The following is a 14,995-nucleotide window of genomic DNA, read 5'->3' as shown; positions in this document are numbered from 1 at the left end:
CTGAATGTTGCAGAGGAATGAATCAGATGAATCAGCTAAAGTCAACACAGACAGCAGCAGTTCTGAGGAAAAGTTTTTCACATCTGGTTTGCCACAGCAGAAAACTTTCTTTTTCATAAATGAGAATGAAAGGAAGGAGTTACGGCAACATCAGTTAGGAAGACTATTTAAAGGACTGCAGTGGACAATTATAATTCCCAGTGGAGTCAGAACCCTTAATCCGTACTGCAGTTTTGGATTTCGGAGACACAGTGTGAAAAAACTCTCTTCAAGATCAAAGGCACCAGTTTTCAGGTGTATGGGGTACTGCAGATTTCAGGACTGCCCTGTCACTGTGGCTGTGGTGGTTTATGACGAAGAGACACTGAAAGCAGAAGTCGTTTTCAAAGGAGGTGAGGTCTGCCATAATAACAAAGAGCTGAAAAGGCGGCCTGTGCGTGCACAATCACGTCAAAGTGCTGGAGAACTCCTCAAAAACAAATTACCAAGGAGCCTGTACTTGGAGTCTTTACAGAAAGTGCCACAAAAGGTGATCCAATCTGGCAACAGGGATGATGCTCCAACAAAAGAAGTGTTGAAAAACATCGCATGGTCTGAAAGAAAAGCCAGCAGAGCAGATCCCAACGAGTCGATTAGCTTACGAAAGATAATTCAACAGTATCAGGAGACTGAAAAGGACGTACTGCAGAAGATTCTGATGCATCCAAAGGGCATAATGCTGTGGTCTAAGAAAACCTTGTCAGTTTTTCATCAAAGATGCAAAGAAGACATTGTGTACTTTGATGCCACTGGAAGTATAATAAGAAAAGAAAGTGCTGGAACGCCACCTTACTATGTGTATGAGGTGGTTGTCAGAAACCCATCCAAAGGTGCTTCTCCTCTTCCAGTTGCTACATATGTCACATGTGACCACACTACAACCTCTGTGACATACTTCTTCCAGGCCTTTCAGACTGATCTGGTAAGAGCATTTGGTAATCGGGCCTACAACAGGCCTGTCATGTTCATGTGTGATGGATCCCTGGTACTCCTCCGATCCATTTCCATGACATTCTGCAGAACAAGTCTAGAGGATCTGCTGCAGAAGTACTGTCATACTCACTGGCCAGCATTCAGCACAGCAATTCAACATTCCCATTCTTCATCGATGTTTGAGCCATGTCGTGAAAAATGCCAAGGACCTTTGTAAAAAACAGTGAGTACATTTATATCAATAATTAAAAAAGAATACAAGATTTGTAATGTAAAGGTCCTACTAACAGTGATTTCATTCGTTCATTTTCCCAGCATTCCAGAGAACCACAGGCTTGGAATGCATGTGTTTGGGCTCCTTGCATGCTGGGATAACTTAAAAGACATGGATGATGTTGTCCATAGTGCAGCAATAGTGTTTTGTAGTGGAAGGAACGTAACAAAACACTACAACAACTTGAAAATCCTTATGCAAAAACAGGGACCCTGGATTTGGATGAAAAGACTGTGATTGCTGAAGATTACAAGGTTAGCTAAGATTTATTTTTTAAGTAACCATATTAATAACTTTTTTACTTGTGTCTGTCCCAAATGAATTAATGAATTCACATTATTTTAAAAATATATATTTTAAACCACAATAACATTTTATATAATTAATTTTTCTTTGGTAACTTGCTGAATACAGATATATATCTGTTTTACAGACTGACGTTCAGAATGCCCCCTTGAAGACCCATTTCCAGGCAATTGTTGACAATGCAACACTGGACTGTGAGGGCGAAAGAAACAGCTGTCATGCACCCAAATTTATTGCCGGTCTGGTAAATCACCTTCTACCACATGCAACTTTGTGGTCATCAATGATGCTCGGTACGTTTTTTTATTATTTATCTTAAATTGTCAGTTATTCATTAATGTAAATGTGCTAAATGTTGAATTATCTATTTTAATTATGTTTTTGAATTACTTGTATTCTCCTTAGGGGATCTTGGACGTCATGGTACTGGTCCTGCTTACCAGCAGCTCAGTAAACTCTATGGTGACATTCAGCAATCCAAGAACCAGGTATCATAGCGAGAAGAATACGTGAAAAAGAAACATAAATTGTACATAAATTTACATTACATAGATACTGACTTAAGCAATGTACTATTGCATTTAAGAATTTTACACAAGACAACAGAACCCAAGGAGTCATGGAGAAAAGCCAGTGGGATTTGAAAAACATCCGTATCCAGAGAAGGAGACTGACACGTCTTGATGACTTTGTGGAAATTTATCAAAAAATGCACGATGCCCTCCTGCTTGAATATGCAGACGTGAAAAAATCAAGACAAAAGGTATGAATAACTTCCCAATAATGAAAATTGTGTTTTATACAACTAGAACAAGAAACTAAGAAAAAGTGACTATAGAATTAAGAGATGATAAAATAAGTAAGCATTAAGAGTATGTATGTGTAATCAACAGTCTTTTCGCGTGGAAATGGAGAAATGGAAAGACAAACGCATTAAACGAAAAGGTGTGTGCGTGTCACCGTTAGTGACAGAACTGCCACTGAAGAAAAAGAAAACTGATGTAAGTCATCATGTTCCCATTATTTTCAATAATTAAACCTTGTGATGTCCTCCCGGTTGCCATACTCCTTTTGTCCTCTGGGGTAAAGCGTCTGCTTTGACTATTTATAAAGCATCAATTATAAATTATCATCCGTCTCCATGTTTCAATGTTTTATCAAACTGTATTACAACTGATTACCTGAAATCTTTATGTGTTTTGACATTGTATTACACCTAGGCATGGGCCTTAGTGAACCCCCACTTTAATGCCAAAAAATGCAGGAGGAAGCTCAGGTTTTTTGCTTTTTGCTGGTCACACCATGTACAGCTTTGTTTTCAGCAGTTGTAGGCCAAGGGCATATGAATTAAACAAGCTTTCAAGGCTGATTATTGTCTTTTGGAGACCTACTGTATTAAGCACGGCTCGCGTGCCCTGACTGCAGGCAAGCAAGTTTGCAATCATACACTAGCATGTTCTCTGTACAGCTGGACCGGGCATCACATACTGCCTGTGTTTTTATCTCATAGTTCCTCTGTTTACTTGGGATGTAATGTTGGACAGAGTCCTTTAAGGGCACTCATACACAGTCATATCAGTTCCTGTGTGGTACACCAACAGCAGGACAGATGCTCACTCGTTACATACGTCTCAAATCAGAACACGTTTGTCTCATTCATGACCATATTCTTGTGTATATTATATTCTATTATTTAAAGTCATTCAAAAATGTTATCTGTTAACAGAGAAAAGGGAACACCACTGTTCAAACCTTTAAACAGGAACAGCACAAACAATATGATGCTCATCAAAACCAGGTATTTTTAGAAATGTTTTTAATGTCTACATTTATCTTTTGTGTGTTATTGTCATAAATGACTCTGAAAATTGACATGTGTTTATCTTTGTAGGATGAGAGCCAGGAACAAATAGCCGTTTGCCAAAAAATAGCAACATACATGGCTAATAAAGCATCGGTCACAGTATGGAAAGGAGATTTATGTGCCTTCAAAGTGGATGCAAATGTTAATGCAGCTAATGAAAGTCTCTCTCACATGGGTGGACTTGCAAAGGCACTGTCTGCTACTGGAGGACGCACTGAGAGTGATCTCTTCATTGCCAAAAATGGCAAATTAAAGGCTGGACAAGTTGCAGTTACCACAGCAGGCAAACTAGCTTGCATGAAGCTGATTCATTTGGTAGGCCCGTGTCTGCTACAGTGCACATGATAGCCCATGCAAAGAACCTTTTAACTAAAGGTATTTGGAACGTCATGACATGTGCAGAAGAGCACAAATTTTCCTCTGTTGCCATTCCAGCAGTGAGCTCTGGAATATTCAACTTTCCAGTCTCAATTTGTGCTGATGTTGTAGTCACCACAATCAAAAAGTACATCGAACATAAGAACCCCACAAGTCCTCCATTTGAAATACACCTGGTAAACAACGATGATCCAACCGTGAAGGAAATGGAAAGGGCCTTCAAAGAGATCCTTTTGGAGCCACTCTCTGATGTCAGGAGGACAGCGAGTACACCCAATTTTTCCTTAATAAAAAAATTACTTAAAATGATCACAGCAGTAACAAATATGTTCTTTTAAATTCAACCCACAAATCAAGGGGCCAGAGGATTCTCCATCCACACTGGAAAGGACAGAGCACCTTGAGAGAAACACAACCGGCCCGACAAAGGACACTGCATCACAGGTGATGTTTCACAAACAAACTCTAATTCATTAACTATGTCATCTGTTTGAAAAACCAAGTTTGTTTGTACATATTTTTGTAATTATATTAGATTTTATTCTATGTATGTGTTGATGAATGAAAAATAACAGACCACAGAAAAATGACAAATGTCAGTCCAACAATAAATGTAACTTTTACACGTTACTGGCCTTAATATTACAAAAACAGCAGTAACTGACTCAGTTTTTAATTTCTTAATGTAGTTTAACATCTAAAAAAAATTACATTAATGTCTAAATCTATGTCAAATTTGGAGATGTTTTCGTGTTGTTGCGTTAGGTACATAAAATACTTTTAAAAATCAGATTTAAAACCGTTGTAATCGATTACAATGAATGTTCTCATAAGAAGAATTATTTGAATTTAGTTACTGTTGTCTTGTTGAAACACAGGTCGCATATTTGTGGAAACAACAGGAAACGGAAGTTGTTGTTTCTGTGGTGCCATCTCAGATTAGAGGTAACAACGTTGTCATACGTCACAGTGAGTTCCTGACCCGTAGACCACACAGCTGGCTTGTTGGAGAGGTATGTAATCCAGTTATTAAAAAAAAATAAGGTTAACGTTAAAGCTGGGGCAGAACATTAGTTGTTCCCTACACATTCAGTAAGTGCTGCTTTAGATCGACATTCCAGGCATGTCCTCATGACTGAATACTGAGTATACGTAAGTAAAAAAATCTTTATTAACCTTTGTATTCCAAAACTTTATCATGTTTACAAAGTAATAAAAGCTTATTTATTATACTCCTCAGGTCATTGAAAGTCTCCTGCACCACTGGGCCATTCGGCTGATTCTGGGGAATAATATCTACATTATGAACCACTACACGAGCGATGTGATCCTCTGTGCAGAGAGAACTAATGAAGAGACAAAGCTTGTCCAAGGTAAAAAAAATTTTAATATATTCTAGAATTAATTTTTTTAAATTTAATTAATGTCTTGAAATGGAAAAAGTATCGTTGCAAATTTGTAATTCCTAATATGTCAGGTGAACTTTGACAACTACAGAGCCATTTTATCCTTTGTGAACATTGGAAATGTACATTGGAAGTTTCTGGTTAGTACGAGCAGCATTTCTGTGAAAACAGTTTGTTTCAATAACACATTATTCATAATTTATGTACTTTTTATATTTATATATCTATCGCAGTACATAAATGCAGATGACAGCTGTCTGTATTTGGTCGATCCTTCAAGAAACTCTTTGGAGCAGGAAGAGTCCGACCGTGCAGCCAAAAGATTCCGGTAATTATGCGTTATTACATGTATATAATAACATGAAATATTAGAAAAGTGACAGGAGGACTTAGGAGGTCTTTTTCTAAAGGTGAACGTATGGTTGTAGATGAAAGTTTAATAAAATCTGTGGTTATCAGTTCTTTAAAGAATTTAAAAAAATAATTCAAAATTACTCACATATGTAATTTTAAATAATAAAAAAAAAAACACTGACCGTGTTTAAGCAGTGAGACATTTGAGACAGGTAACATTTGTAGATTTAAAAGAACATGTTAATAATTTTGATACTTCATCTAACATAATGTAGAGCACAGGGCTTTCTGACACACCATTAAAAACAGTGATATGTACTATATGTGTCTTTTTCTGTGTGACTTTTATCTTTCATTTGTATATAAATGTGATGTATGTTATGTTCACAAAGTGAATACTTCAAAATGAGGAGGACATGCTACAACCAAACAGACTGGGTGAATGTGAGACTTCGAGGAGGAGTACTGACACATCCATTTCAACGGGATGGTTCTAGCTGCGGAGTAATGGTCATCATGGTATGGCACCACATTAACGCAATAATATTTTTCTGTAAAATTAGATAAGAAGACGGGGTGGGGGAAGTTAAAATAATCTTAAAAGGTTAAATTGTGTAAACAGGAAGTGTAACATTTGCAGATGTTTTCGATTAATTAATTTATTTTTTATTTCAGATGGCCAAAGAAGTAATGGAAGCATTCCCAAATAAACCAGAAATGACATTTTTGACGACAAAAAACGAGATGGCACGAAGGACATTTGCACAGACAATACTTGAGGCCTCCGGTGTGTAATATCTTCTTCAAATGGACATATTTATTTGTGTCAAACTGATGAACACTAACATATATATATATATATATGTTTTAGTATTTGACAGTGACAACAACTGTGCCATGTGTGCAACGGTGAAACCACCTAATCCAGGACCCTCCATCACTGACTGGGTATAATATTTTTAAAAATAGTTTTATGTTATCTACAACAAAGTATTTGACTCTGTGTCTTTAAGGATTGTAATTGATTAAAACATAGAATTATTTACGTAATGTGTTTATGAAAGTTCATATGTTTTTGTTTACAGTTCCAGTGTGATAACTGCAACCGCTGGTTCCATTCTGAATGCCTGGACATGACAAATGAACAGCTCAGCAGTGCTCAGAAGACAGAGTGGAAGTGTGTGCTTTGTGTAACCTAATTCCACATGCAGTGAAAGCTACTTGAATAATCTGCTTATAGTTGTTATTGGTGTTTTGAGGAACACATGTGTAAAACACAATGTGTATAACATTCTTGCTTTGTGCACGTACTTTAAGTATTTCCTTTTAGATTTTTTTGGGTTGATTTGTGTGATGACAGATAATGAATAACAATATATCTAAACTGTGTAGTAGTAATATGAGAAATCAGTAATCTGAGAAATGTAATTTCTCACCCTGACCGGTCGAGGCAGATGGCCCCGCCCCTCCCTGAGCCTGGTTCTGCCGGAGGTTTCTTCCTGTTAAAAGGGAGTTTTTCCTTCCCACTGTTGCTCATAGGGGCTCATATGATTGTTGGGTTTTTCTCTGTATGTATTATTGTAAGGTTTAACTTATTATGTAAAGTGCCTTAAGGTGACTATTGTTGTGATTAAGCACTGAATAAATAATGTCTAAAACTAAAGTTGCTACTTGAGGTGGTGTGTGAATGACATTTTGAAAAATTTAAATTGTGTGTGGAAAGAAATTTCTTGTAGTTAAGCAAATACTTCAATGAACTCATTTTGTTCGGTAATGGATTAGGATTTAATTTTACAGTAATTTTGGCTGTGGATGACAGGGTGCAGAGTGGAGATGGCCTAGATTCATAATCCAGTGAAACATCTGCGTCACCTCTTACAGTTTTCCTGTAATCTGAGCTCAAAGATGAGGACATTAAAAGTACAGTAGAGTAAATTGGGTAAATTTCATTGTTAATTTTCTCTGAATCATACAGTAATTTGAGCTGTGGATCACAGGGGGAGGAGTGGAGATAAACCAAAACTGGGAGTGGATTGTGAAGTAAAACAGTGTCAGGACAGAAAAGACTGCGTTTCTAAGCCAGTCGGCACCGATACCGTAATATGCATAAGAGTAGTGCAACCACATTTTAGGTGCGGCTAGCTTGACTGTGACTTCGTAAGTGAGGGCTCACTTGACCGCAGTTCTCAGGGCCACCGTATTATTATCTGATATGACCCCAAACTTTACCTGAGCGCATTGGGATGCTGAACGTGACTGAAAACCAGCCTCTATGACTCGACCTCTGATTGCATTCAGTTTATAGTCGTTGTATTATTTCATTCACTCATTTATCCTATTTGATTGTTTTTCTTTTTCCCCGTTTCATCTTTTTGGTCGTAATAGCAGCAGCCGCGCTGGAAGCGCGCAGTTACAGTCCAGCCGCGCCGTAATATGCGTAAGAGTAGTGCAACCACATTTTAGGTGCGGCTGGCGGTGCGGCTAGCTTGACTGTGACTTCGTAAGTGAGGGCTCACTTGACCGCAGTCCCTGAGAGGCCAAGCGGACTGCAACAAACACCAGCAGAAAAACGCGGCAAAAGCACTCAAAACACAACGGAAATAGGAAAAATCACAAGGGAAATAGGAAAAAACAAAAGGGATGTGTTTCTGGGGAGACAATAAGAATTTCGCTGGAAGACACTTAAAATAAGTGGAGGATCTATCGGTTTTGTGAGGAAAGATGAGAGGTGTGTTAGCCTAACTATTAGCCTAAAAATCCATCAGTATTATATGAATCATGATAAAACACGCCTCCCAAGTTTTGGGTTCCTGCAACTGGTCCGTCGGGTTCAGTGTTGCCAACTTAGCGACTTTGTCGCTACATTTAGCGAGTTTTCAGACCCCTTAGCGACTTTTTTTTTCTAAAAAGCGACTAGCGACAAATCTGGCGACTTTTTCTGGTGTTATTGGAGACTTATATATGACGACTTTTTGACGGTGAAAGAGCGTGTTGCTCTTACTCTCAACAAGCAGCGGTGCTGCCGTGGGCACCTCACCCGTACTAAAGCGCTCACGGGCGGAGGATAGTCCTCCCCCCGCTGGAGGAGATGTTCATACCTGTGCGTCCAAACTGCAAATGAGTCGCGCATGAGCGAAGCCGCCGCTCCCGCACTGACTGTAACGCAGTCAGTTCTTCTTTTACTCTTATGCTGTTTTGTGGATCACAAGGTTTAAAACTACTTATAAACACACACTCTCACACACAAAGTAACTCCACCAGAGTGTCTATTTCGGGTCACTTTTGCCGGTCCAGGCCCGGATAAAGGAGCGGGGTTGGAATTGTGACATTAAAAAACAATAATTGCTAAAAGAAATTTAATTTGTAGTTCTAAATAAACTCTAAATGCATTTAGGACGTTTTTTTGCTCACTTTGTCTTTTCCACGATGTTATTTCTCTCTCCAACAGCGTAGGTTACAATTAGATTAGCATGACCAACTATGCAAATTAAGTGATGACGTCATTTAGCGACTTTTAGGACAGCCAATAGCGATCTTCCTTACTGAGGAGTTGGCAACACTGGTCGGGTTATTGTCTCCCCAGAAACACTTCCCCTGTGTTTTTTCCTATTTCTGTTGTGTTTTGTGTGTTTTTGCCGCGTTTTTATTATTGCTGGTGTTTTATTAAGTTGCAGTCCGTTTGGCCTCTCAGGGCCACCGTATAATAAGCTCAGGAGTTTCAGTGTTTTGAGAAAGTGGAGTTACCAAACAAAAATAAATGAATGAATAAATAAAATTTAGCATTTGATACCAGTGAACAAGAAATCAACTTGATGCCATTTTCCAGCCACAAACTGTATATAAAAGATGGAAACAGCTTCCAGGACTGAAAGTTAAGCCTGTATTCTTGACTCCTGCAAAAAGGAGTGAATGGGGAAACAGTCCTGCAGGTCTCATGTCTGCACTTCACTGATGAGTTCATTGTTCTCAGCTTGACACTTCACAAACCAACGCTGACGTTGCAGTGGCTACACCACTCTGTTATACTGTGGTTGTAGCTAAAGGTTGCTTTTATTTCATTTTGACTTTTTGTTTTTAATTCGGTTTAATTTCAGTTAATACAAGTATTACAATATAAACACAGTAAACTATAATAACCTTGTTTAGAACTCCTTTTTTCTTCTCAACCTGTGTCTTACTTTAAAGTTTCAGTATTTTGTCACAGGTCAGAGGTCGGGCACAGCCTGTTGCAGGGCTAACACAGAGAGGTGAACAACCATTTGTACTCTCATTCACACCAAGGGCCAGTTTGGAATCACCAGCTAACCTGACCCCACTAACTGCACACCTTTGGACTGGAAGAAGCCAGAGTTCCCAGACAGAGCTCAGACAGCCACACAGGGAACAAGCAAACTCCACAGAGAAAAGCCGTGGCGAGCTGGTAGATTCAAACTCATGACCTTCTTCCTGTGAGGCGTAACCACCACATCACCATGCTGCCTTATCCTAAATATACAGGCAGGGTAAAGGCTGTTTGTAAGTGGGCACATCAATAGACTACAGTGCTTTCCTTCTTAAGTTTGACGTCTTCTGTTAAGTCCTTCTTATCCACCGTCTTATTCATACTACACTGTATGATTAATGTTAAATGTTTACTCTGATCATTTCAAACTTTTTTTGCATTTCTCATAAAGTTACAGCCGTCACTGCAACAGAAAACAAACACACGTTAATAGCATGTTTTATTAAGGCTGAGAGGAATAAATGACATACAGGCAGATAATGACAGAAGTGTGACAGGCCGATAAAACATTGCAAATATAAAAGACGTTTTATCAAATCAGTAGTGATGAAAAAAAAGTAACAGTATTTAATGTATTCACTCATATACGGAGGAATCTTTGACCTTTGCATCAGTTTGAGCTTCCCTGCTCTGCCAGAATCCAGTGACATCTGGTTTTATGCTGTACACAACCAACCCGTGCAAACACAGAATGTCCAAACAAAGATTATGTAAACATTTTTTAATATTCACGCACCGGGGACTGTATTTCTGCCTTAACAGCCGAGCAGTAAATTAAAAGGACGTTCCTCTCGTGTGTGGCTTTAGGTTGTCCCTCTGAAGGATTTCAGCTGAAAGCAAAAGATACCGCTGGGAGTAGCTGGAGTCTCTCAGCTGCTGCAAAGCAAACACTTCAGTCTGAAATGAAGGGGACATCAAGTGTGCATAGAAAACTAGACATTTAGCTCCATGCAGATTTATTCACAGTGCATACACTTCCTTCATATTTCATGACAAAATAACCATCTAACTGTGCTCGTTTCCTTCTTTCTTACAAATATAAATACTGCAGTATACAAAACATAGAAAGAGTTTCTCATTCATCAAGAGTTGGATGGAAACGCACACACAAAAACATTTGTCACATTGCGCTAGTTTTAAAAAACTGCATATTGTTCAGAAGGCACTGCGAGTTCATTTATGGAGTTTGTGTTTTAGCAGAAACACGATGATAAGAGCAGAACGTAGACATTTAACCACATGTAGAACAAGACAAGAACATGGAACAGTGAAACCGTTTTGCTTTGAAATACATTCATGATTATAAATAACAGTTAAACTCTTTACAGCGTGCAGATATTTAGCTCATGTTTTAAAGTGTTTATAAAGTTTTGCTTTAATAAAACGTCACAGTCTCGGTCCCGAGCACATTCGCCGACTGCCTGGCTGAGGTAGTCGTGGAGGATTAGCATCGAGTGCAAGGCCTCTCACTACGTTTCGCTCCGGATGAGCACCAGCAGGTAGAGTCGGTGTGTGTGTTTGTTTGTAGAGATGGATAAAGGTTTGCTAAAGGTTGAACTAATCTGCGAGAGGTTTGGCCCCGTCGACTCTGGAGTCGTCCAGGTCTGAAGTGGTCAAGCGTTTGAGAGGCGCTGTGGCAGAGGAGAGAAGAAAGGATACACAGTTACAGTCCCGCTTCATTTACTAACCAATCACAGCGCGACATTTGTGAACAAGACATTTCTCACTAACAAGGCGCATAAAATATGATTTGCACTACCTGCTACAGCCGAGGAAGTCGACTATGTGTGGTAATTACTCTGTGTATTAACACCAGTGTTAAACAGCCACGAACATGTTTTGGCCTCCATAAATCTCGGAGGTAAAATGGACACAAAGCCACAGAAAGTACGCTCCTCTCGCGCTGAGCCAAATATTTGTAAGCGGCTTAGGAAAGTGCTACAAGTGATTTTGGCTGGGAGCCACTGGCAGTGATACAGGCAGACTCACTGATGGAAAGTTTCAGCGCCGGCTGCCATGTTTACATACTAAATGAAAGCGAGACTGTGCCCTGAATGTAACATGGTGAAATTTGGGTTATTGGTGAGCGTTATACTGAAATGAATGCAGATCAGAAACACCGAAACATCCTTTTCACTACAGTCTGGATGCAGTTATTTAGAAAAATAAGAATACTTTGACAATAATTTTACTCCAAAATACCGCCGTACTGTATATTTTCAAATGATCAGCAATACAGAGATGCAGGAAATACACGACTCCCATCAAAGCACAGAACAGAAAGGCTGTCAGAGCTGCTCCGTACTCACACAGTGTGTCAGATCTCAGCGAGCTGCTAAGGAACGTGCTGGAGCCTTTGATAGTGGAAGAAAGAGCAGCCAGTTTGAGGCTCCTGGAAGTGGCATCCAACTTCTCGTGCTGGAAGAGGAGGACATGGTAACGAGAATGTAGGCTACACACCAGATTTACAAAAAACAACCAAACACACACAACAGCTCTTTGGGTGGAAGGAGAAAGAAACCTTCAAGAGATTTATAGTCGTAGTGAGCCTGAGGATGGCATCGGTGCATACACTCTGCTGTCAGGTTATGATACAGCTGGATAAAGATAATCTAATGCAGCCGTCCTGCTATAAATCCAGCCTCCGTGAAGGAGATAAACTCCAGTTTTTATTGAAACTGTCTTAGAAAGATGTCGAATCAGCTGTATGGTTGTTTTGGAGGCTACGGTCTGTGCTGCCGATGCATTTCTATTACTTTATTCAGCCCTTTACATCGCTGAGCCTCAGACGGCAGATTGCTGATCTGCAGTGTTCGTGATGTGAAGATGCAAAAAGCCGGTGAACTGAACGAACGGACAATCCATCAAGAAGCTGGTGAGACATTATGAGTGTGCTTAATTTAACAATAATGTAAAATTTCCTTTACGCCATGCAATGATCAACATGGACAGTGAAGTGTGCTGTGCAGGATTCTTAGATTATGCACGCCAGGCCATTTTATTATAGCGAAAATAAACCATCTGAATGAGTCTGGGCTCACGGAAGGGAACAAGGCAGACAAATGCACCACGCTAAAGGAAAGGGGCTGCTGTCTGGGTCCCCAAAATACCTGTATGCATATCAAAAATGCTCGACAAAATGATTTACATAAGCAATCTCAGTCTTTCCAGTAAGTATACGCCAAAAAGTCATAACATTAAAACCTGGCCACCTACTTGATCACTCCTGCAGACAACAGAGACCACCCCACCTGCACCGCCTCAAGGCACTGACGCACAGAGGGCTTCCCTCCATCATTTTGCAAAAAGAAAAACTGCTCAGAAACAGCTCGAGTAATGCAAATCAGAGTCTTGGGCATACCAGCATCTACTGGAACAAACCTGATCCACAAAACATCCCAGCCCGAAAGATCCGCTGCCAACGTCCCAGTGCCAGACACCACAAATGTCAGAGGCTGTTTAGGAGGCAGGAGGAAAGCAGGTGTTTTTAACGTTGTGGCTGAATGCTGTGTACCTGCGCTGCCACACTTGCAAGTTTACAGGTCTCCAAAAACGCTGGTGTGCAGTTTGAAAAAATCCCTTAATATTCTGTGGTTCTTTTGCAAGGTCCACAAAGGTGCAGCGGCTGCTTAAAGTATGACACGGAGCGCTTGTTGTCTTTTATCCTCAGGATATGGATCACTAACTTTCCAGATGTCCTACGAGGCCAGAGCAGCGGCGGACCAAAGAGATAATCTGAGCAGAAAAGTCCGAGAGCCTCGGCTAAACGTGATGTGGAAGCTGTTTGTAAGCACTGCTGCCTCTGTTTAAGATGGAAGTCTTATAAAGACATTCATCCATCCTTTTTCCTTAAACAAACCCCGAGTGGGCAGCAGCTATTAAGCTAATGCAATCGCCACTTATCACTCAACGCAGGAGTCATTTGGCAAACCAATGGGGTAATCTGGCAGATTAAAGCCATTTAAAAAGCGACTGTATGGCTGTTTAGGGGAGGCTGTAAACTGCTGATGGCAATCAGCTGTCAACGACGATGTCTTGATGACTCCCTCGGCTGCTTTATAACAGAGAGGATGACAGTAGCAATTAACAGTGAGTGGCAAATTCAAGTTGGGGTTTTGTTTTGTCTTTTGGGGGGGGGGGTGTACATTAGTGGCACCCCCAGAGCCTGTCCCGCTCTGTCCATCCATGCTATGTTACCACTGTGCGAATTTATTCATTTATTCATACGAGCTGCAAATGAGGTGCAGTGCACACACCGGCACCTGTGTGGGTGAGCCAGACTCATAACCGACTCTCAAAGTCAGGCTATCCTTATCCAAACAGCTGCTGTTTGAACAAAGCGCCGCAATTAGTGACTGAAATAGAAAAAGTGTAGGTTGTTGTTCTAAAGTATCGTCTCTTGCTAGGCATCAAGGTACTGCAACCGTGTGTCTAACATACTCTGTACTCTTGGATCCTGCGTTTGGACTCATCCAGCTGGTGCTGCAGGTCCCAGACGATCTCTTTGTATTTGGCGTGGCGCTCCTCTACCATCTCCCTCTGCTGCTGTGAGTCCTGAACACACAAGACAGAAGCTGTGTCATCAGATTGTGCGACTATTTCTAAACAGGCAGAAAAGAAAAGAATCGAAACAATCTTAAACAGTTTTTCTTTTTGGGTTAATTAGTCAGAGAACAACTGAATAAATAGTAATAATAATAATAATGGATTGGATTTATATAGCGCTTTTCTAGGCACCCAAAGCGCTTTACAATACCACTATTCATTCACTCTCACATTCATACACTGGTGGAGGCAAGCTACAGTTGTAGCCACAGCTGCCCTGGGGCAGACTGACAGAAGCGAGGCTGCCATATCGCGCCATCGGCCCCTCTGGCCAACACCAGTAGGCAAGTAGGGTAAAGTGTCTTGCCCAAGGACACAACGACCAGGACAGAGAGCCCAGGGATCGAACCGGTGACCTTCCGGTTACAGATGCAATTCCCAACCCCCTGAGCCACGGTGGTGTCAAAGTGCACAAGCTAATCTTTTGAATTCACGAGTGCTTCCTATAACAGTAAATTGGAGCCTGGCAGTCCATTACACTCACACACAAGTGTTGCAGGACGCAGCAAACTACACAATACCTGGATGTGACAGCACTACACATAGGTGGGCGT

The 14,995-nt window shown here is 40.4% G+C and overlaps 3 protein-coding genes across 9 annotated transcripts in view; 2 read left to right on the top strand and 1 right to left on the bottom strand.

Annotated features, from left to right (window-relative positions):
• The window catches only part of nrxn3b (neurexin 3b), a 331,545-nt gene extending 329,369 nt beyond the window's left edge, over positions 1-2,176 (top strand). For both annotated transcript variants that reach the window (XM_040017562.1, XM_040017563.1), the window contains exons 26-29: positions 14-1,500; positions 1,680-1,845; positions 1,958-2,040; positions 2,139-2,176. The gene's annotated coding sequence lies outside the window, so the exon portion shown is untranslated. The remainder of the gene's footprint in view (positions 1-13; positions 1,501-1,679; positions 1,846-1,957; positions 2,041-2,138) is intronic.
• Positions 2,177-4,851: 2,675 nt separating this feature from the next.
• On the top strand, positions 4,852-7,808 carry LOC120724991. The gene is made up of 7 exons (XM_040017567.1): positions 4,852-5,167; positions 5,272-5,340; positions 5,434-5,528; positions 5,947-6,073; positions 6,230-6,341; positions 6,426-6,502; positions 6,640-7,808. Exons 1-7 carry the CDS (start codon positions 5,144-5,146, stop codon positions 6,751-6,753), a joined length of 618 nt encoding a protein of 205 aa, XP_039873501.1. The 5' UTR covers positions 4,852-5,143; the 3' UTR covers positions 6,754-7,808.
• Positions 7,809-10,258: 2,450 nt separating this feature from the next.
• LOC120725090 (centrosomal protein of 128 kDa-like) overlaps positions 10,259-14,995 on the bottom strand; it is a 44,098-nt gene continuing 39,361 nt past the window's right edge. For 5 of the 6 annotated variants that reach the window (XM_040017751.1, XM_040017754.1, XM_040017755.1 and 2 more), the window contains exons 23-25: positions 14,277-14,390; positions 12,146-12,254; positions 10,259-11,467 (exon numbers count right to left, since the gene is read on the bottom strand). In XM_040017751.1, the coding sequence (XP_039873685.1) occupies positions 11,394-11,467; positions 12,146-12,254; positions 14,277-14,390 (297 nt within the window). In that variant the 3' untranslated portion in view covers positions 10,259-11,393. The remainder of the gene's footprint in view (positions 11,468-12,145; positions 12,255-14,276; positions 14,391-14,995) is intronic. The other variant, XM_040017756.1, reaches the window with a different exon arrangement.

Source organism: Simochromis diagramma, unplaced genomic scaffold, assembly GCF_900408965.1.
Source record: "Simochromis diagramma unplaced genomic scaffold, fSimDia1.1 OVJJ01000802.1, whole genome shotgun sequence".
In the NCBI taxonomy this organism is placed as follows: Eukaryota; Metazoa; Chordata; class Actinopteri; order Cichliformes; family Cichlidae; genus Simochromis; species Simochromis diagramma.
This window is presented reverse-complemented; position numbering and strand designations above follow the sequence as displayed.